The sequence below is a fragment of the Rattus norvegicus genome, chromosome 5, assembly GCF_021556685.1.
Source record: "Rattus norvegicus strain SHRSP/BbbUtx chromosome 5, alternate assembly SHRSP_T2T, whole genome shotgun sequence".
Lineage (NCBI taxonomy): Eukaryota > Metazoa > Chordata > Mammalia > Rodentia > Muridae > Rattus > Rattus norvegicus.
In genome coordinates this window covers 133,347,258-133,369,713 of record NC_141538.1, presented here as the reverse complement: position 1 = coordinate 133,369,713, position 22,456 = coordinate 133,347,258, and the positions used below count along the sequence as shown (strand labels likewise).

Below are 22,456 nucleotides of genomic sequence, written 5' to 3'. Positions count from 1 at the left end.
GCTTGTATTCACATTGGAACTTTGATGATTCCTTTGAAATAATTGCAACAGCAAATTGTTTATGCCTATGGGAGTAAGATCATTAGTTCAATTAGTGTCTTTTATAATATTGAGTTTTGTGTTTGTGAGTAAGGTATTTGCCTTTAGACAGCTATAGGCAGTATTGCCTGAAACATCATGCATTAGATTTGCACAAATTCATAGAGTCAGATTTGACTCACTATTCCTTCTTGGCTGACCGAAATCAGGAGGTCTATACTTTTTCTTTTGTGGCTGTAAGCTAGGCATAACTTTCAATATTTGTTGTCAAGAATAGGCCTTGTGTGTCTCTTTTGGACCTACAATCATTCTTATAATGGTAACAATTGACTCATCACAGGAACACAGCTGTCGTCACAGGCATATTTCCTGATTTACACGTAGGAATACCATTTCACCTAGGGGTGTCTTGTTTAAAACTGTGTTTCTAAGGCCCAAATTTCTCAATTAAAGTCACCAATCTTTTTGAGGTAGGAGACCTAAATAATTCTTTTCTAATTAATTTGCACCTGACCATATATCCTGCAACAGGTTCATGTGTCATTGAGGGAACAGAGACCTCTAGGTACAGTAAGAGCTAATATGTTAGCAATGAAAATATTTGTACCAAGATTAGTCTCATCACCCTCCAGTAAGCTGGAGGTGATTTCTAGGGCTTTAATGATCTATGACATTGTCTTTCATAGGATATTGAAAATTTCAAACAATCAGTTCCTTATAAAAACCTTCCTTGCATCTTGTTTTCATTAGATACTGTTCATCCCTAAGATCATTATTAGTTTAGAATAAGGGAAAAATTCTCCAGTATTTATATAATCTTCATAAATGAGGTACACTGTCTACTACCTCATGAACTTTTTCTGCAGGATGTGAAAGCTGCAATAAGCATTGATTTTGTCTTTTGCATGATCAAATTAAATCTGACTTTTATGTCATAGTACTCCCTTCACCTTGCAACTGCTCTCTGAGGATCTTCATCCTACTAGCTCTATTTCATAGTCCAGTGTTCCTGCCTTTGCCACTTTGTGATGTTACCCATTGTAAATGCAAAATATCCTAGCTTTGAACAATACCTTCTAGCCTGTATCTCTATTAAGTAACCAGGATTTTTCCAAATGAATAACAAAGATGAAAATGAATGTCAATGTTGTAATGGACATTTTTTTAATTTACTCTATCCTCAACTCTAAAGTCTGTTAACATCTTCAATTTTTCCTATTTTGTTACCTAGCAAATAGAAGGGTTTTCCACAGGCTGACATGTAATCTCAATATGTGACATCTATTTGCAGTTGTACAAAAAACTCAACCTCCTATCATATTTCTTTATCAAGAGCCAAATATCTACTCCTAGTAGCCAAATATCTACTCCTATAGCAAGATCTAATGTTTAAGCACAATAAATATTAGAACTAAGGCCAGTCTCAACACTGTCCAGTCTGCCAGAGGTAACCGTATTTAAGGTATAGTTCTCTGAATTTTAACCTTGCTACCTTCTGTAATTTTGGCAATTCAGTTCAGGTTCTATTCCGCTTGCAAAATGGGCAATAATCCTGGAGTTGTTTTAATGTGTATATATATATACATATATATATATATATATATATATATGTATGTATGTATATATTCTTCCCATGTGGATTTTTACACAAAATCTCATCATGTAATGTGTCTTGGATCACATATATGTTTACCTGTATACCTCAACATTGTGAAAGTTCTCTTCTCTGTAAGTTTATCAGCAGGTCACTGACATATGGCCTTAAATAAAAAATTTGCTTTCTGGTCCTACATATTTCAATCATTGAAAATATTATTTTATCTCTGAGAATATTTCACTTCCTATAATCCATGTACAATCATATTAAACTGGCCATTTTGAATTTCATGATTTATGGAATATCATAGTAACTACTATTTTCTTCAGGCCTCCTATTTCCATATGTATTAAGCGGATATTGAGTTTTGGTTTCTAACCATTTACAGATAAATTTGAAATATTTCCACACTTCCTAAGACACATTGTTTTGATTGACCAGGTTTTCCTTTGAGACTTAGAATGAGTAGCAGCTTAGAAATCCTCCTATGTGCGTTAAATCTTATCTCAAATTTCTCATAGACTGTGGAATTCTTTCTTTGGTGAAATATTCATTATTCATCCCTGGATTCACACTGGAACCTTGATCATTCCTTTGAAATAATTCCAGCAGCAAATCATTTATGCCTATGGGAATAAGGTCAATAATTCAATTTCTGATTTTATAACATTGAGTTTTGCATTTGTAATATATTTACTTTTGACTATATTAGCAGTACTGCCTTAAACATTATGCCTTAGATTTGCATTCATTCACAGAGCTAGAATTAGCTCTATTTATAGTATATCTACTTTAGCTCTATTTTTTCATGGCTGACCAAAGTCAATAGGCCCACAGTTTTTGTTTTATGGCCCTAGGCTTGTCATAACTTTCAATATTTGATGTCAGGAAAAGTCTTGTGTGTTTTGCGTGTACGTGTAATCATTATCCCCTTGGTAACAATTGACTCCTCAAAGGTGCACAGCTGGAGTAACAGGCTTTCCCCCTTTCTAAATAATTTGCACATGACCATGTATCCTAAAGTGACTCAGGTATCATTGAAATAGCAAAGATTTCTAAGTATAGCAAGACCTAATGTTTAAGCACAATACATATTAGGACCAAGGCCAGTCTCAACACTGTCCAGTCTGCCAGAGGTTGTTTCTGTGCTTTTAATAGTCTAAGACTTTGTGTTTCACAAATACTGAAAATTTCTAACAATCAATTCACTATAAAAACCTAACTTTCACCTGGTTCTCATAAGATTTTTTTTTCACCCCAGAGATCATTTTTTGTTTACAATAATGGAATACTTCTCTGGAGCTTCTATAACATTTTAAATGTTGTACACCTCCTACTACCTCCTAAACATTTCCCCCAAGATCTTAAAGCTGCAATTAAACATTGTTCTTTGTACTTTAGCATGATCAAATTAAATCACACTTTTGATGTCATAGTACTGCCCTTCACCTAACAACAGCTCTCTGAGTATCTTCATTACACTATCTCTATTTCATAGTCTAGTATTCCTTCCTTTGTTCCTTTGTGATGTTACCCATTGAAAATGCAGATTGACCTCTACTACTGCATTGACCAATACCTTCTAACCTATATCTATATTGAGTAACTCAGATTTTTCCAAATGCATAACAAAGAAGAAAAATTATGTTGTTGCTATAATGGACATATTTGTTGATTTACTCTATCCTCAGCTCTAAAGTCTGTTAACATCTTCAAATTTTCTTAATTTTGTTACCCAACAAATAGAAGGGATTTCCAAAAGGTGGAAATTCTAATCTCAATATTTGACCTCAACTTGCAATTGTACAAAAAATTCAACCACATATCATATTTCATTGTCAAGTGCCAAAGATGTAATCAGAGAATAATCATGGTAGATAATCATGTTTAAGGTGTAGTTCTTGGAATTTTAACGTTGCTGCTTTCTGTTGGTTTTTTTTTTGTTTTTCCATCTTTATTAACTTGAGTATTTCTTATTTACATTTCAATTGTTATTCCCCTTCCCGGTTTCACAGCCAACATCCCCCTAACCCCTCCACCTCCCCTTCTGTATGGGTGATCCCCTCACCATCCTCCCCCCATTACAGCACTACCCCCCAAACAATCACGTTCACTGGGGGTTCAGTCTTAGCAGGACCAAGGGCTTCTGCTTCCATTGGTGCTCTTACGTGGCTATTCATTGCTACCTATGAGGTTGGAGCCCAGGGTCAGTACATGTATAGTCTTTGGATAGTGGCTTAGTACTGGAAGCTCTGGTTGGTTGGCATTGTTGTTCATATGGGGTCTCAGGCCCCTTCAAGCTCTTTCAGTCCTTTCTCTGATTCCTTCAACGGGGGTCCCGTTCTCAGTTCAGTGTTTTGCTGCTGGCATTTGCCTATGTATTTGCTGTATTCTGGGTGTGTCTCTCAGGAGAGATCTACATGGGGTTCCTGTCAGTCTGCACTTCTTTGCTTCATCCATCTGATCTAATTGGGTGGCTGTATATGTATGGGCCACATGTGGGGCAGTCTCTGAATGTCTTTTCCTTCTGCCTCTGTTCTAAACTTTGCCTCCCTATTCCCTCCCAAGGGTATTCTTGTTCCCCCTTTAAAGAAGAAATGAGGGGGTCGCATTTTGGTCATCCTTCTTGAGTTTCATGTGTTCTGTGCATCTAGGGTGTTCAAGCATTTGGGCTAATAACCACTTATCAATGAGTGCATACCATGTGTGTTTTTCTGTGATTGGGTTACCTCACTCAGGATGATATTTTACAGTTCATTTGCCAATGAATTTCATAAAGTCATCGTTTTTGATAGCTGAGTAATAGTCTATTGTGTAGATGTACCACATTTTGTGTATCCATTCCTCTGTTGAAGGGCCTCTGGGTTCTTTCTAGCTTCTGTCTCATCATTTAACAGTTGAAATTGATATATTTTGCTGTACCTCAAAGACTCCTTATTTTCCTCCTGGAACAGCTTTGCCCTGGAGCTGGGAAATCGTACTAATGGTATAAAATTCTACCTCTATTTTTCATAGAGTAAGGATTGCTCTTTTGAAATCTTCATTGATCATACCTGCATTCACACTAGAATTTTGAAGAGTCAGCTGACTTCTTCCCATCAACAGCTCTTCTTCGTCTGTGTGAAAAATTACATTAATTAAATTAGTTACTTGTATAAAACTGAGTTTTTGGGGTTTCACAGATATTTTTTTCTATTGCCAAATCTGGATTAGCACTACTTGTAGTAACATTAGTTCTTTTGGTATTACTTCACTGATATAGTTTGTCTGCTTTTTTCCTTCCTAGATTACAAGAGTCAAACCGCCTGCACTTTTTGCTTTGTGGCCCCAGCTAGGTCCCCATCTCATTTTCTGATATCAGCAATATACCTTTGTTGTTTCTTTGTACCTGCAATCATTGTTCTTATGGTAACCTTAGCATCATCAAATAAACATACTGGAAGAGTAGGCTAGTCTTTCTTTCTGATTTATACCTAGGACCAACATTACATTTAGTGGTGTCTTGTTAGCAATTGCATTGCAAATGACCCAATTTCTCACAATAGAAATACCAGGATTAAATGACCAGAGACATGCAATGGTTGGTATGTAATATCTTTGTTAATGACCATGTTTCCTGCCACTCAAACACTTGGAAGTTAATTGTATATTAGCATGATAGATATTAGAAATAATATCAGTTGTATAACTCTCCACTTCTCCATAGTCTGTGTATGGGCCTTAAATGGTCTACAAACTTGTATTTCATAAGATATCCACATTTTCAAAATGCAAGGTCCATATAAAAATCTTCTTTGCATCTGGTTCTCATATGATTTTGTGCATGACTAACACCAATATTAGTTCAAAATCAGTTAACTCTTCTCCACAATGTGTATAATCTTTGTAAATGAGGTAGAACTTTCCTGACAATGTGAACATTTACCCAAAGATCTTAAAGGTACAAGGAAACATTGTTATTTGTATTTTATCATGATCAAATTGAATCTGACTTTGGATATCAGAACACTGCCCTTTACCTAGCAACTGCTCTCTGACTGTCTTCATTCTATTTGCTGTGCTACATGATTCCTGGCTTTGCCTCTTTGTGATGTTAACCATTGAAATGCATACTGGCCTCTAGTACTGCTTTGACCAATTCTTTCCAGCCTATTTCTATTCTGAGTAACCCAGTGTTATGCAAATGGATAATACAGAAATAAATGAATTCCATGGTTGGAAAGAACATATTTGTTGAATTAATCTATCTTCAGCTCTAAAATCTATCAACATTTTCAACTTTCCCTATTTTTGTTTCATAACAAAAGAAGGGAGTTTTTCCAAGGGCTGCATACATCTCATATTTGCATATTTAGCCTCTGGTTGCACTTGAACAAGAAATTCAAGCTCCTATCATATTTTCTTGGACAAGGTATAATGACCTACTCATACAGGCTTGTTAGGTAACCATTTTTAACCATTTCAGGCTCTTGGAATATCAACTGTGGTTTCTTCTGTTGCTTTCAAAACTCAGTTCCTGTTAGGTCCTGTGTTTGGACAACTGGCAAAGTCTGTTCTTTTGTTTGCTTGTTTGTTTGTTTCTTCGGTTGGTTGGTTTTCAGCTTTTTGGGATTTTGGGGGGGATTGTTTTTGTTTGTTTCTTCATTTTTTGATGATGATATAGATCTACAGTATCTAACTCTGAAACCTCTTCCATTATAACAAAAGTTTCATCATGTGCTTTGCCTTGGTCTATAGGCATATTAACCCATCTAACTCATGGTTGCAAAAGGTCACTTTCCCATAGATTTGTGAGCAAGTCATCATTATAGGGCCTTGACTTTCCATTTTACTATCTGGTCCCATATATTTTACTCACTGTATACTTCATTTTATCTGAGATATTTTTGCATTTCTTTTAGACTAAGTATAAACATTTTAAATTGACCATTCATAGTTTCAAGATGTCTGTGTAATCATAGTGACATATGCTCCTAATGCCATCAAGTCTCATATTTCAATATCTTTTATGGGCATATTTAATTTTAATGTATGATAGTAAACATCTGAAAATTAACACATTTTCCCATATGTCCAAGAACTCTTGGACTTTTTGAGGAGCAGCTTTGTCCAAGTTCTAGGGATGCAGTAGCAGCTGGGAAATCCTTTAACTGCATTAAGTCGTATCTCTCTTTTTTCACAGACTATGGGGTTAATTTCTCTTGTAAAATCTTCATTAATCATACCTGGATTCTCATTAGAATTTTGTGCATTCGACTGACTTCTTCCCATCAGCAGCTCTTCTTGAACTGTGCGTAAAATAACATAAATTCAATTACTCCCTTTTATAAAGTTGAGTTTTGTGGGTATAGACAGAAATTTTTCTTATTTCCAAGTCTAGATCAGCACTACATGTACTAGCATGAAATCTACTTGGATTATTTTACTGAGGTATTTGTGCCTGTGTTTTCTTCCTGTCTGACAAATGCCCTGTACTTTTTGCTCTGTGTCCTCCAGCTATGTCCACATTTCATTTTCTGATGGCAGGAATATACCTTGGTTGTTTCTCTTGGAACTACCATCATTGTTCCAAAGGTAAATTTAATCTTAGCCTCATCAAATGAACAGACTGGAAATATAGGCTGTATTCTTTTTCTGATTTAGACCTAGGACTACTAGTTTGTCTTGGTTGCATATGTGTTGCAAATGACCAAATTTTTCACAATAAATATACCAGGATTATAAGAATAGAGACTTACAGTGACTTGCTTTTAAAATCTTTTTAAATGACCATGTTTCCTGCCACTTAATCACTTGGCATTTGGACATCAGAGTTCTCTAGGTATTATTCGTTTATTAACATGATACATACTGGAACCAATATCAGTTGTATATCTCTTCACTTCTACGATGATAGTGTATGAGCCTTTAATGTTCTAAGAACTTGTATTTTAAAAGATATTCACATATTCAAACAATAAGACCCATATAAAAATCTTCTTTGTATCTGGTTCTCATATGATTTTGTTCATCACTGATACCAATGTTTGTTTGAAATCAGTGACAGATTCTCCATAATTTGTATATTGTAAATGAGGTAGACATTTTCCTAGCACATGAACATTTCCCAAAGATCTTAAATTTGTAAAGGACCCTTGTTCTTGGTATTTTATCATGACCAAATTTTATCTGACCTTGGATATAAGAGTACTGCCCTTCAACTAACAACTGCTCTCTGGGTATCTTCATTCTCTTTATTCTGCTTCATGGTATACTATTCCTGCCTTTGCCCCTTAGTGATTGCTTTGGCAAATTCCTTCCAGCCTATTTCATTTTTAAGTAACTCAGTTTTTTGCAAATGGATAATAAAGAAGAAAATGGATGTCATCACTGTAATGGACATATTTGTTGAATTACTCTATCCTCAGCTCTAAAATCTGTTAACATCCTCAATATTCTTTATGGGTTTTTTTTATCAGAAATGGAGATGATCAAAGTTTCATACTTCTCTAAATATTTGACCTCTCCTTAATCTTGTAAGAAAAATCAAGCTCCTATCATATTTTGCTTGTCAGGGGCCATCGATCTATTCATTGGTGCTTCAGAGGTAAACATTTTCATTGAAATGGCCATTGAAATTTCAACTGTGGCTCCTTCTGTAGTTTTGGAAACTCAGTTACTGTTATATGCTGTGTTACAAAACCTGGCAAAGCCTGGGATTGTTTTTGCAGACATACATAATATGTTCACATGTATCATACTCGTCATAACTCTAAATTACATCAATGGCTGTTTCGTGGATAAGAGGAATATTAACCAGTGTACCTCACTGTTGTAAAAGTTTCCTTCACCATAACTTTATGGGCATATTATCAACATATGGCCTACTAAATGCATTAAATTTTATTAGTGGATTTACAAATCGTGGGTTAAATTTTCTTTTGAAATCTTCCTTTCCAGGGACTAAGCCACTACCTAAAGACTATACATGGACTGACCCTGGACTCTGACCCCATAGGTAGCAATGAATATCCTAGTAAGAGCACCAGTGGAAGGGGAAGCCCTGGGTCCTGCTAAGACTGAACCCCCAGTGAACTAGTCTATGGGGGGAGGGCGGCAATGGGGGGAGGGTTGGTAGGGGAACACCCATAAGGAAGGGGAGGGGGGAGGGGGATGTTTGCCCGGAAACCGGGAAAGGGAATAACACTCGAAATGTATATAAGAAATACTCAAGTTAATAAAAAATAAATAAATAAAAAAAAAAGAAATCTTCCTTGATCATACCTGGATTCCCACTGGCAGCTTGAAAACTCCTTGGAAATAAACTGAACCGAAAATTTATTCCTATGGGGGGAAAATGATTAATTCAATTAGTTATTTTCACTAAATTGAGATTTTGGGGTACAGAGAAAGATGTTTATTTGTTTCAATGTGTAAAGCATAACTGCTTGCAGTAGCATGCATAAGATTTCCATTATTTATTAGAGCTAGTTTTGTTTGCCCATTCCTCCTTTGCTTAAAATTGGCAAATGACCTGTAGTTTTTGCTCTGTCATCTCCAGCTAGGTCCACATTTTATATTTTGATGTTATGAAAAGTCCTTGTCTGTTTGTCTTATACCTACGATCTTTTTACCAATAGTAACTCTTGCCTCATCCCATGAAAAAAACTGAAGGAATAGGCTTTGTTTCTGATGTGTAACATAGAATAACCATTGCTCTTATGGATGCCTTGTTCACAATTGTCTTTCTATTGACCAGATTTCCCAAAATAGAATCATCAAGCATTTTGAGATATGGGACCCTTATTGACTTTTTCACAATATCTGAGTATAGCATGTTTCCTGCAATTGAATCACTAGGAATTTAGACAACAGAGATCTGTACATAAAGGATGACCTAACATATAAGGATGATACATATTATAAACAATATCAGTTGTAACCCTCTCTGCTCTTCCATAGGTGATGCCTGAGCATTTAATGGTCTAAGAACTTGTATTTCATAAGAAATTTACATTTTCAAACGAGTTCTCTCTTAAAACATGTCTTTCATCTGGTTTTCATATGATTTTGTTCACCATTGACACCAATATTACTTTAAAATCAGAGAAGGCTACTCTAGAATTTGTCAAATTTTGTAAAGGAGGTAGAACTTTTCCTGGCACCTGAACATTTCTTCAAGTTTCTTAAAGGTACAAAAGAAAATTGTTCTTTTTGATTTTTAGCATGATCAAATTAAATCTGACTTTGGACATCAGAATACTGCTCTTCAACTAGCAACTGCTCTCTGAATATCTTTATTTGATTTGCTATGCTTCATGGTCCAATATTCAGACTTTGTTTCTTTGTGATGTTAACCATTTCTAATGCAACCTGGCCTGTAGTGATGCTTTGCTTAATTCTTTCCAGCCTATTTCTATTTTGAGTAACCCAATATTTTTCACACTGATAATAAAAAAGTAAATGTATTCTATAGCTGTAATGGGCATATTTGTTGAATTACTCTAGTGTGAGCTCTAAAATCTGCTAACACCCTCAATTTTTACTATTTTTATTTCATAACAAATGCAGGCACTTTCAAGGCTGGTATAATTCTCTAAATTTTTGTTCACTAATTGCTCTTTTACCATAGAATCAAGCTCCTTTGATATCTTGTTTGTCAAGGACTATTGATCTACTCATATAGGCTTTGGAAACCATTTTCAGGGTAGAACTCTTGGCATATCAACCATGGCTCCTTCTGTAGTTTGGAAATTCATGTCATGTTATATTCTATTTTTTGACAATTGGCAAAGCTTAGGATTGTTTTTGGTGACATATATAGTATCTTCCCCCAGATGATTCTCCATTTTCCTATAAATTTCATCATGGGCTATATCTTGAAACAGGAATATTAACCTGTTTATGTCTCTCCTGTAAAAAGTTACCTTCCACAGACATTTATGTACATATCATTAACATATGGCCTTTACTTTCATATTTTACTTTTGGGACCCACACCTTTAATTTATTGCCTATCTTGTTTTATGTGTGATAAATTTCTACTTCCTATAAACTGTGTATAAATATTTTATTTTTTAATGAAAATGAAGCTTTAATTAATTGAAGCAATTAATATATACATATATATAAAGGGGACTTTAATAATATTCAATATGGATATTAGACAATGATACAGATTAAGAATTTGAATAAAGAGAACAGTAAAAACTCCATGCAAATGAGCAAACATCCCAGCAGAAATAAGTGACAAAAAAGTGCAAGTAAAGAGTAGAGAAAATCATAAAGAGTTAATGAATGTCTGCAAAGCAAATCTTGAGATGGTTATTAATACTAATACACATCATCAAATCATTTTCATTCAGCTCCACCACAAATTCCCAAAACAGCATCATCTCCTTGACACTGAGAACCCATAATCTGTAATGTGCAAATAAAAACAGTGTTCCATACGAATGGGTGAAGGAAAGGAGGATACTGTGATACAAAATTCCTTCTAGATAAAATAAAGGAAATTGCTGACTGGATCCTTGGGTGAGTGAGGTACTAAAGAGTACTCGGTGCCCTGTTGTTCTGCACTCATACTGTGCAGGATAAATGAGCTGGAGCCACAGTCTGAGCACACTGGGCACAGTTAGTGCCTGTGCCTCGGGCTGCCATGCACACACTTTTGCCTCTATTATAATTTTATGAGATGATTGAATGTTAAGTGCATTTGGCACTTGAGAAGGAAATAAGGCCGAATCACAAGCAATAGGGCTCCGTAGTTTAATATGTAGATTTACAATTAATGGCCAACAGTTAAAATCATTACCCTCTTCACTTGTTTTAGTATCATAATCCTTAACACTTTATTTGGAGGCATTTCTTAATTTAGTATTGTAATGGAACATCTTGTTTCAGCAGTTAGAAAGGAGTTATTTATGGCATTTATTAGCAATATGGAACAAATAAATTTTATAGATGTATGTTGAGGGTGATTAAATAAAATAGAAAATGCAAAGTATATTATTTTATACACCTAATGTATCTTTTCTCAATTTGTGTTTCACATTTAAAATTATACTACTAAAAGAAAATGGACATAATTAACCATATATGGAAAATTAATGTATAGTTATAATAGAGATATCAGCTTTTATAGAGTGAGATGATTATTTTTATAACCCAATTAAAATTTCAGAGTTAGTGTTCCTTCATTACTGAGATTGGATTTTCTTTAATCAGAACCTTCACAGATTTTGCTTCTCCAAAGTTTGTGCATGTGAAATGTACATTTAGAAAATGAAGGTAAGAACGCAAATGATGTGAATATGACATGATAAATTTCAGCATTCATTTTCATTTAATTTAACCCTATATGATATAGCATTTTATTGAGTATACATATATTTTTTATTAACTTGAGTATTTCATATACATTGCGAGTGTTATTCCCTTTCCCGGTATCCGGGCAAACATCCCCCCTCCACTTCCTTATGGGTGCTCCCATCCCAACCCTCCCCCCATTGCCGCCCTCCCCCCAACAGTCTAGTTCAGTGGGGGTTCAGTCTTAGCAGGACCCAGGGCTTCCCTTTCCACTGGTGCTCTTACAAGGATATGCATTGCTACCTATGAGGTCAGAGTCCAGGGTCAGTCCATGTATAGTCTTTAGGTAGTGGCTTAGTCCCTGGAAGCTCTGGTTGCTTGGCATTGTTGTACATATGGGGTCTCGAGCCTCTTCAAGCTCTTCCAGTTCTTTCTCTGATTCCTTCAACGGGGGTCCTATTCTCAGTTCAGTGGTTTGCTGCTGGCATTCGCCTCTGTATATGCTGTATTCTGGCTGTGTCTCTCAGGAGCGATCTACATCCAGCTCCTGTTGGTCTGCACTTCTTTGCTTCATCCATCTTGTCTAATTGGGTGGCTGTATACGTATGGGCCACATGTGGGGCAGGCTCTGAATGGGTGTTCCTTCAGTCTCTGTTTTAATCTTTGCCTCTCTCTTCTCTGCCAAGGGTATTCTTGTTCCCCTTTTAAAGAAGGAGTGAAGCATTCACATTTTGATCATCTGTCTTGAGTTTCATTTGTTCTAGGCATCTAGGGTAATTCAAGCATTCGGACATATAACCACTTATCAATGAGTGCATACCATGTATGTCTTTCTGTGATTGGGTTAGCTCAATCAGGATGATGTTTTCCAGTTCCAACCATTTGCCTACGAATTATATAAAGTCGGTGTTTTTGATAGCTGAGTAATATTCCATTGTGTAGATGTACCACATTTTCTGTATCCATTCCTCTGTTGAAGGGCATCTGGGTTCTTTCCAGCTTCTGGCTATTATAAATAAGGCTGCGATGATCATAGTGGAGCAAGTGTCTTTTTTATATGTTGGGGCATCTTTTGGGTATATGCCCAAGAAAGGTATAGCTGGATTCTCAGGCAGTTCAATGTCCAATTTTCTGAGGAACCTCCAGACTGATTTCCAGAATGGTTGTACCAGTCTGCAAAAACACCAACAATGGAGGAGTGTTCCTCTTTCTCCGCATCCTCACCAGCATCTGCTGTCACCTGAGTTTTTGATCTTAGCCATTCTCACTGGTGTGAGGTGAAATCTCAGGGTTGTTTTGATTTGCGTTTCCCTTATGAATAAAGATGTTGAACATTTCTTTAGGTGTTTCTCAGCCATTCAGCATTAATCAGCTGTGAATGCTTTGTTTAGCTCTGAACCCCATTTTTTAATAGGGTTATTTGTCTCCCTGCGGTCTAACTTCTTGAGTTCTTTGTATATTTTGGATATAAGGCCTCTATCTGTTGTAGGATTGGTAAAGATCTTTTCCCAATCTGTTGGTTGCCGTTTTGTCCTAACCTCAGTGTCCTTTGCCTTACAGAAGCTTTGCAGTTTTATGAGATCCCATTTGTCGATTCTTGATCTTAGAGCGTAAGCCATTGGTGTTTTGTTTAGGAATTTTTTTCCAGTGCCCATGTGTTCCAGATGCTTCCCTAGATTTTCTTCTATTAGTTTGAGTGTGTCTGGTTTGATGTGGAGGTCCTTGATCCACTTGGACTTAAGCTTTGTACAGGGTGATAAGTATGGATCGATCTGCATTCTTCTACATGTTGACCTCCAGTTGAACCAGCACCTTTTGCTGAAAATGCTACCTTTTTCCATTGGATGGTTTTGGCTCCTTTGTCAAAAATCAAGTGACCATAGGTGGGTTCATTTCTGGGTCTTCAATTCTATTCCATTGGTCTATCTGTCTGTCTCTGTACCAATACCATGCAGTTTTTATCACTATTGCTCTGTAATACTGCTTGAGTTCAGGGATAGTGATTCCCCCTGAAGTCCTTTTATTGTTGAGGATAGTTTTAGCTATCCTGGGTTTTTTGTTATTCCAGATGAATTTGCAAATTGTTCTGTCTAACTCTTTGAAGAATTGGATTGGTATTTTGATGGGGATTGCATTGAATCTGTAGATCGCTTTTGGTAAAATGGCCATTTTTACTATATTAATCTTGCCAATCCATGGGCATGGGAGATCTTTCTATCTTCTGAGGTCTTCTTCAATTTCTTTCTTCAGTGTCTTGAAGTTCTTATTGTACAGATCTTTTACTTGCTTGGTTAAAGTCACACCGAGGTACTTTATATTATTTGGGTCTATTATGAAGGGTGTTTTTTTCCCTAATTTCTTTCTTGGCTTGTTTCTCTTTTGTGTAGAGGAAGGCTACTGATTTATTTGAGTTAATTTTATACCCAGCCACTTTGCTGAAGTTGTTTATCAGCTTTAGTAGTTCTCTGGTGGAACTTTTGGGATCACTTAAATATACTATCATATCATCTGCAAATAGTGATATTTTGACCTCTTCTTTTCCGATCTGTATCCCCTTGATCTCCTTTTGTTGTCTGATTGCTCTGGCTAGAACTTCAAGAACTATATTGAATAAGTAGGGAGAGAGTGGGCAGCCTTGTCTAGTCCCTGATTTTAGTGGGATTGCTTCAAGTTTCTCTCCATTTAGTTTAATGTTAGCAACTGGTTTGCTGTATATGGCTTTTACTATGTTCAGGTATGGGCCTTGAATTCCTATTCTTTCCAGGACTTTTATCATGAAAGGGTGTTGAATTTTGTCAAATGCTTTCTCAGCATCTAATGAAATGATCATGTGGTTTTGTTCTTTCAGTTTGTTTATATAATGGATCACGTTGATGGTTTTCCGTATATTAAACCATCCCTGCATGCCTGGGATGAAGCCTACTTGATCATGGTGGATGATTGTTTTGATGTGCTCTTGGATTCGGTTTGCCAGAATTTTATTGAGTATTTTTGCGTCGATATTCATAAGGGAAATTCGTGTGAAGTTCTCTTTCTTTGTTGTGTCTTTGTGTGGTTTAGGTATAAGAGTAATTGTGGCTTCATAGAAGGAATTCGGTAGTGATCCATCTGTTTCAATTTTGTGGAATAGTTTGGATAATATTGGTATGAGGTCTTCTATGAAGGTTTGATAGAATTCTGCACTAAACCCGTCTGGACCTGGGCTCTTTTTGGTTGGGAGACCTTTAATGACTGCTTCTATTTCCTTAGGAGTTATGGGGTTGTTTAACTGGTTTATCTGTTCCTGATTTAACTTCGGTACCTGGTATCTGTCTAGGAAATTGTCCATTTCCTGTAGATTTTCAATTTTTGTTGAATATAGGCTTTTATAGTAAGATCTGATGATTTTTTTGAATTTCCTCTGAATCTGTAATTATGTCTCCCTTTTCATTTCTGATTTTGTTAATTTGGACACACTCTCTGTGTCCTCTCGTTAGTCTGGCTAAGGGTTTATCTATCTTGTTGATTTTCTCAAAGAACCAACTTTTGGTTCTGTTGATTCTTTCTATGGTCCTTTTTGTTTCTACTTGGTTGATTTCAGCTCTGAGTTTGATTATTTCCTGCCTTCTACTCCTCCTGGGTGTATTTGCTTCTTTCTGTTCTAGAGCTTTTAGGTGTGCTGTCAAGCTGCTGACATATGCTCTTTCCTGTTTCTTTCTGCAGACACTCAGCGCTATGAGTTTTCCTCTTAGCACGTCTTTCATTGTGTCCCATAAGTTTGGATATGTTGTACCTTCATTTTCATTAAATTCTAAAAAGTTTTTAATTTCTTTCTTTATTTCTTCCTTGACCAGGTTATCATTGAGTAGAGCATTGTTCAATTTCCATGTATATGTGGACATTCTTCCCTTATTGTTATTGAAGACCAGTTTTAGGCCGTGGTGGTCTGATAGCATGCATTGGATTATTTCTATCTTTCTGTACCTGTTGAGGCCCTTTTTTTGACCAATTATATGGTCAATTTTGGAGAAATGTACAAACATTTTAAATTGGCCATTCTGAGTTTCAAGATTTCTATGAAATCATAGTACATATCCTCCTATTACCCTCAAGTCTCCATTTCAATACATTTTATGTGTATATTGAATTTGGTGCCGGATCATTAACAGTTGAAAATTAACATATTGTTCTGTACTTCCAAAGCTTCATGTTCTTTCTCCTGGTCCAGCTTTGTCTGAAAGCTAATGAAACAGTAGCAGCTGGCAAATCATGCTAATGGCCTTAAGCTGTATCTTTATTGATCATACCTGGAATCTCACTGGCAATTTGAAAAATCCTTGGAAATATATGAAACAGGAAATTATTTATTCCTGTGGGGAAAAGACGATGAATTCAATTAGTTATTTTCATAAAATTGAGATTATGGGGTGCAGAGTAAGATGTTTATTTATTACAATGTCTAAACAGCACAGCTCAAAGCAGCATGCATTAGATTTGTTTTTCTTCTTAGAGCCAGATTTGCTTGCCCATTATTTCCTTGATATTAATTGGAAAATGGCCTGTAGTTTTGCAGTGTGGTCTCCAGCTAGGTCCACATTTCATATTTTGAAATCTGGAAAAGTCATTGGTTGTCTCTCTGGGACATATAATCTTTGTTCCAATGGTAACTCCTGCCTCATCACATAAATATAACTGGAGGAATAGGCTTTGTTTCTGATTTATAACCTAGATAACCATTGCTTTTATGAGTGCCTTATTCACAAATGTCTTTTTACTGCTCAAATTTCCCAAAATAGAATCACCAAGCATTTTTGAGATATGGGGACCTTCTTGGCTTTTTCATAATATCTTTGAATATATCCATATTTTCTGCAACTGAATCACTAGGAGTTTAGACAGCAGAGATCTTTAGGTATAGGATCACCTAGTACATAAGCGTGATGAATATTAGAAATAATGTAATCCCTCTCTGCTCTTCCGTAGGTGATGCATGAGCATTTAATAGTCTAAGAACTTGTATTTCATAAGAAATTTAAATTTTCAAACAATTTAAAACATGCCTTGCATCTGATTCTTATATGATTTTGCTCACCATTGACACCAAGATTAGTTTACAATCACAGAAGACTTCTCTAGAATTTGTATAATCTTTGTGTATGAGGTAGACCTTTTCCTGGCACCTGAATATTGCTCCAAATTTTTTAAAGTTACAAAAGAATACAAAAGAATATTTTTAGCATGAACAAATTAAATCAGACTTTAGATATCAGAGTATTGGCCTTCAGCCAGCATCTGCTATCTGAGAATCTTCATTCAACTTGCTGTGTTCATGACCAATAATCAGGCTTTGATTATTTGTGATGTTAACCGTGTTTAATGCAAGCTAAACTATAGTAATGCTTTGGCCAATCCTTTCCAGCTTATTTCTATTTTGAGTAACCATTTATTTATTTAATTATTTATTTATTGCAAATTGATAATAAAAAATAAGTGGACTGTGTGGTTGTAATATAGAGATTTGTTGAATTACTCTATACCCAGCTCTAATATCTGCTAATATACTCAATATTTTACTATTTTTATTTCATACAAATCCAGGCACTTTCAAGGATGGTATACTCCTCTAAATATTTATCTACTAGTTGCTCTTTTACCAGAGAATCAAGCTCCTATCATATTTTGTTTGTCAAGGTTCATTGATTTATTCAGGTAGGCTTGGGAGAAACCATTTACAGGTAGAGTTCTGGCATTTCAACCATGACTCCTGTAGTTTTGGATACTCAGTTCATGTGATGTCCTGTTTTGGGACAATTAGCAAGGTTTGAGGTTGTTTTTATGACATCTATAATATCTTCACTAGAGCATCTTCCATTTTCCTATAAATTTCTCATGGGTTATGTCTTAGAAGACAGGAATATTAACCTGTGCATATGCCTGCAGTTAAATATCAATTCCTCATAAATTTATGGGTATGTAATCAGCATTTGGCCTTAATTTTCACATTTTACTTTCTGGTCCCACACCTTTAACTTATCACATAGCTTGTTTTATCAGTTATAAATTTCCACTTCCTATAAACTGTACACAAACATTTTAAACTGGTCATTCTGAGTTTCAGATTTTCTGTGAAGTCATAGTTACATATACTCCTATTACCATCAAACTTCTCATTTCAATACCTTTTCACTTGCATATTGAATTTTTGTGTCTGATAATTAACAGTGGAAAATTAACTTATTTTCATGAACTTCCAAAGCCTCATGTTCTTTCTCTTGGACCAACACTGCCCCAGAGCTACTGATATAGTAGCAGGTGGCAAATTCTACTGGAGGTATTAAATTGTATCTCTACACAATTGGTTTAATTTCTCTTTTGCCATCTTCATTGATCATACCTGGATTCTCCCTGGAACTTGGAACAATTCTTTGAATCATTTCCACCAGCACATTATTCATTCCTATGGGAAAAGAACATAAATTTATTGAGTTACTTTTATAACATTGAGTTTGGGGGCTGTAGAGTAAGATGCTTATCTATTATAAACTGTACTGAATAAAGTAGTACACAAGATTTGCATTAATTCATAAAGCTTGTTTTGCCTATCTATTCCTTTCTGGCTGACAAGAAGAAAATGGGCTATTGTTTTTGCTGTGTGGCCTCCTGCTAGGCTCACATTTCATTTTCTTATGTCAGGAAAAGACCTTGGGTGTCTCTCTTGCACCTATACACTTTGTTCTCTTTGTAACCCTTGCCTCATCAAATGAACACTCCTGAAAGGGTAACCTTTATACCTAGGATTTATACCTAGGAGTACCATCTCTCTTAAGAATGCCTTGTTCACAATTTTGTTACAAATGCCCAAATTTTCCACACTTAAATCACCAAGCATTTTGAGTCCAGAGACCTATAATGGCTTTTTCACAAAATTGTTGCATATGACCATGTTTCCTGTAATTGATCACTAGGCATGTAGACATCATAGATCTCTCGGTATAGGTAGAACTTGTGTATTAGCATGAGACATATCAGATTCAATACCACTTGTATCCCTTTTTACTCCTCCTTAGGCACTGTCTGGGTCTTTAATGGTCTAAGATCTTGTATTTTGTAAGGTATTCACATTTAAGCACCAAGTTCCCCATAGAAACTTGCCTTGTATCTGGTTTTCATGTGAGTTTTTTCATCCCTGAGACCAATATCAATTTAAAATTAATGAAGCTTTCTCCAGAATTTGTATAATCTTTGTAAATAAGGTATAACTTTTCCTTGTTCCAGAACTTTTTCTCTGAGATCTTAAACATGCAAAGCTAAATTGTTCTTTGTATTTTACCATGATCAAATTGTATCAAAACTTTAAGAGTACTGACTTTCACCTAGCAAATGCTCTCTGAGTATCTTCATTTCCTTGTTCTACTTCATGGTAGAGCAATTTTGTCTGGTTGCCATGTTAATCATTACAAATGCAAACTAGCCTCTTGTACTGCTGTTTCTAATCCTTTTCACGCTAGTGGTATATTACCAAGTTATTTATAATTTGTTTCAGTTAAGGCAAGTCCACCCCATAGGGAATCATGGTGTCTCTTTCAAAAGTCTTAATCTAGCCTTTCTATATAATTCTATCCTATGTCATCATAGCTTTTTTCACACAATCAGCAGGCATATGCTCCCACATAAGGATATAACTGCTATGAAAGCTGATGGTGATATTGTAACCCCAGTTTGACCCTCCTCTAACTCTGTTAGCAAGGTTGAGATAAGTTTATCCCTTTCTTTTTAAACAGGATTTTTGTTTCACATTTTCCTCCTTTTTCAGTCTGTCTCTTAGCCACCAGCCTGCAGCAGAGTTTTCTTCCTTCTTTCTGTGAGAAACTCCTATAAGATAGCTCCATCACAAAGACCAACCTGTTTTGCTCTTTCTTTTCTCATGTTCCTCACTTCCCTGACATTTCAAATAGGAAAGCAAATGTCTCCACATCCTTAGGAAACTCTGCCCTCCTTTGAGAAATAAAAGAATAGAGTGACCCCATTAGTTTTCCCATTTCAGTCATGTTTTGCTTCTCAGACCACTCTATTTCTCACCACCAATTTACAACTGCTCAGCTTTTCTTCCAACTCCTTGTTTCAAACAGAACCTGTAAGGAAGTAAAGAAAATACAGAAAATCCCCTTCTGTGAGCTGAGCAGATAATATCTCATCAACAGCAGACATAATTAACGTTTTCTGTTTTCTTGTTTTAAAAAATGCATCTTTCTTTCCCTGCCTGTGGCATTTGACATCAAATTTTCCTTTTTGCCTATACACAAATTCTGGTGCCTCTTGTAGCTTGTCTTGGCTCATTTATGGGTTTTTCTTTCTTTCAACCTCTCTCATTTTCCAAACCTTACTTGTAGCTGGTCTTTTCTGCTTTGTGGAATATTCTTTCTTTCATCGTCCTCCACCCCTCTTTTATTCACTAAATATTCAGTCTAATAACAGACAGAAGACAGAAAAGTACAAAACTTTGAGAGCAAAGAAGAAGAAACTGTAATCTAATTTATTTTCTTCTTCTTTTTCTTAAGCATGAATGTTAAATAAGCACAACCAAGATCTAAAAACCCAACAATGGACAACCAAAACCACCTCTTACTCAGAGACATAGAATTTATATGTTCTCTGAAAAGTTCCCATAACTGTAAATGTCATATATTTGCAGATTCCATTTGCAGCTGAAAAATCACTCCCCTTCTAGAGCATAGGGAAAATGATAATCAATTGCTTTGGATACTGTAAAGCAACCTAATATCTCCATACCAGAGAAAAACAAAATCATGTTCTTATCAAATATTATGTTGGTTAATAAAACCAAAATTCTAGAATTCTCACTACACTGTGTTCAACTTACAGACAAGTTCCATGAAAGATCATTATGCCAGATTTTTTATTGTTTTTATAGACAATAACAGGAATGAGAATCAGAAGATCACTAAGTAATGCGTGCTTCCTGACCATTTTAATTTTTTTCTTAATAAGTATTAGGGGTTTCACATGAAAGTGAAGTAGGAAGTAATGTGTTTTCTTAAAGATAAGAACAACTCTCCCCCACTTCATTCAGTTCTTATATCAATTTGATGAAATTTTATGACAATATCTCTACTTCTAGATGGTTTATATCTATCACTTTTTGTGGTTGACGATTAAATTACTACGTTAAAACAAAATTATCTTGTTTTCAGGAAATTGGTCTCTTATGATTCGACATTTTTACAGTGCCTGGAAAAGACAGATTTTCCTAGAGCAGAAGTACTCTATGGGTAGAAAGAGAAGTATTTTAAATTCTTTGTTATACATTGGAGCAAATTTTGGGTATATGCCCAGGAGAGGTATAGGTGGGTCCTCAGGTATTGCAATGTCCAATATGCAGAGGAACTGACAGACTTATTTCAAGAGTGGTTGTACCAGTTGACAATCCCACCAAAAATGGAGAAATGTTCATTTTTATCCACATCATTGCCAGTATCAGTTGTCACAAGTGTTTTTGATCTTAGCCATTCTGACTGGTGTGAGGTGGTATCTCAGGGTTGTTTAGATTGCATTCCCTGATAACCAAGAATGTTGAACATTTCTTTAGGTGCTTCTTGGCCATCTGATATTCCTCAGCTGAGAATTCTTTGTTTAGCTCTGTCCCAAATTTTTTTCTTTTTTTTTTTTAATTAACTTGAGTATTTCTTATATACATTTCGAGTATTATTCCCTTTCCCGGTATCCGGGCAAACATCCCCCTCCCCCCTCCACTTCCTTATGGGTGTTCCCCTCCCCCCATTGCCGCCCTCCCCCCACCAATCTAGTTCACTGGGGGTTCAGTCTTAGCAGGACCCAGGGCTTCCCCTTCCACTGGTGCTCTTACTAGGATATTCATTGCTACCTATGAGGTCAGAGTCCAGGGTCAGTCCATGTATAGTCTTTAGGTAGTGGTTTAGTCCCTGGAAGCTCTGGTTGCTTGACATTGTTGTACATATGGGGTCTCGAGCCCCTTCAAGCTCTTCCAGTTCTTTCTCTGATTCCTTCAACGGGGGTCCTATTCTCAGTTCAGTGGTTTGCTGCTGGTATTCGCCTCTGTATTTGCTGTATTCTGGCTGTGTCTCTCAGGAGCGATCTACATCCGGCTCCTGTCGGTCTGCACTTCTTTGCTTCATCCATCTTGTCTAATTGGGTGGCTGTATATGTATGGGCCACATGTGGGGCAGGCTCTGAATGGGTGTTCCTTCAGTCTCTGTTTTAATCTTTGCCTCTCTCTTCCCTGCCAAGGGTATTCTTGTTCCCCTTTTAAAGAAGGAGTGAAGCATTCACATTTTGATCATCCGTCTTGAGTTTCATTTGTTCTAGGCATCTAGGGTAATTCAAGCATTTGGGCTAATAGCCACTTATCAATGAGTGCATACCATGTATGTCTTTCTTTTTTTTTTTTAATATTGTGAAAAGTTTATTTGCATTAATTAACTCCTTTTTTCCCACCATCATAAGAGATACACTTGTTCTTTGTGATCAGAGGAAAAAACATTTTGGAATGGACAATCT

General features: G+C 36.0%; 1 protein-coding gene across 9 annotated transcripts in view; it reads right to left on the bottom strand.

Annotated features, from left to right (window-relative positions):
• The window catches only part of Skint5l (selection and upkeep of intraepithelial T cells 5 like), a 238,361-nt gene that overhangs the window by 127,760 nt on the left and 88,145 nt on the right, over nt 1–22,456 (bottom strand). For 8 of the 9 annotated variants that reach the window (XM_087551531.1, XM_087551532.1, XM_087551533.1 and 5 more), the window contains 5 exons: nt 18,297–18,359; nt 16,210–16,272; nt 8,900–8,959; nt 6,862–6,924; nt 4,690–4,752 (listed from right to left, as the gene is read on the bottom strand). In XM_087551531.1, coding sequence (XP_087407657.1) covers nt 4,690–4,752; nt 6,862–6,924; nt 8,900–8,959; nt 16,210–16,272; nt 18,297–18,359 — 312 coding nt within the window. The remainder of the gene's footprint in view (nt 1–4,689; nt 4,753–6,861; nt 6,925–8,899; nt 8,960–16,209; nt 16,273–18,296; nt 18,360–22,456) is intronic. The other variant, XM_087551539.1, reaches the window with a different exon arrangement.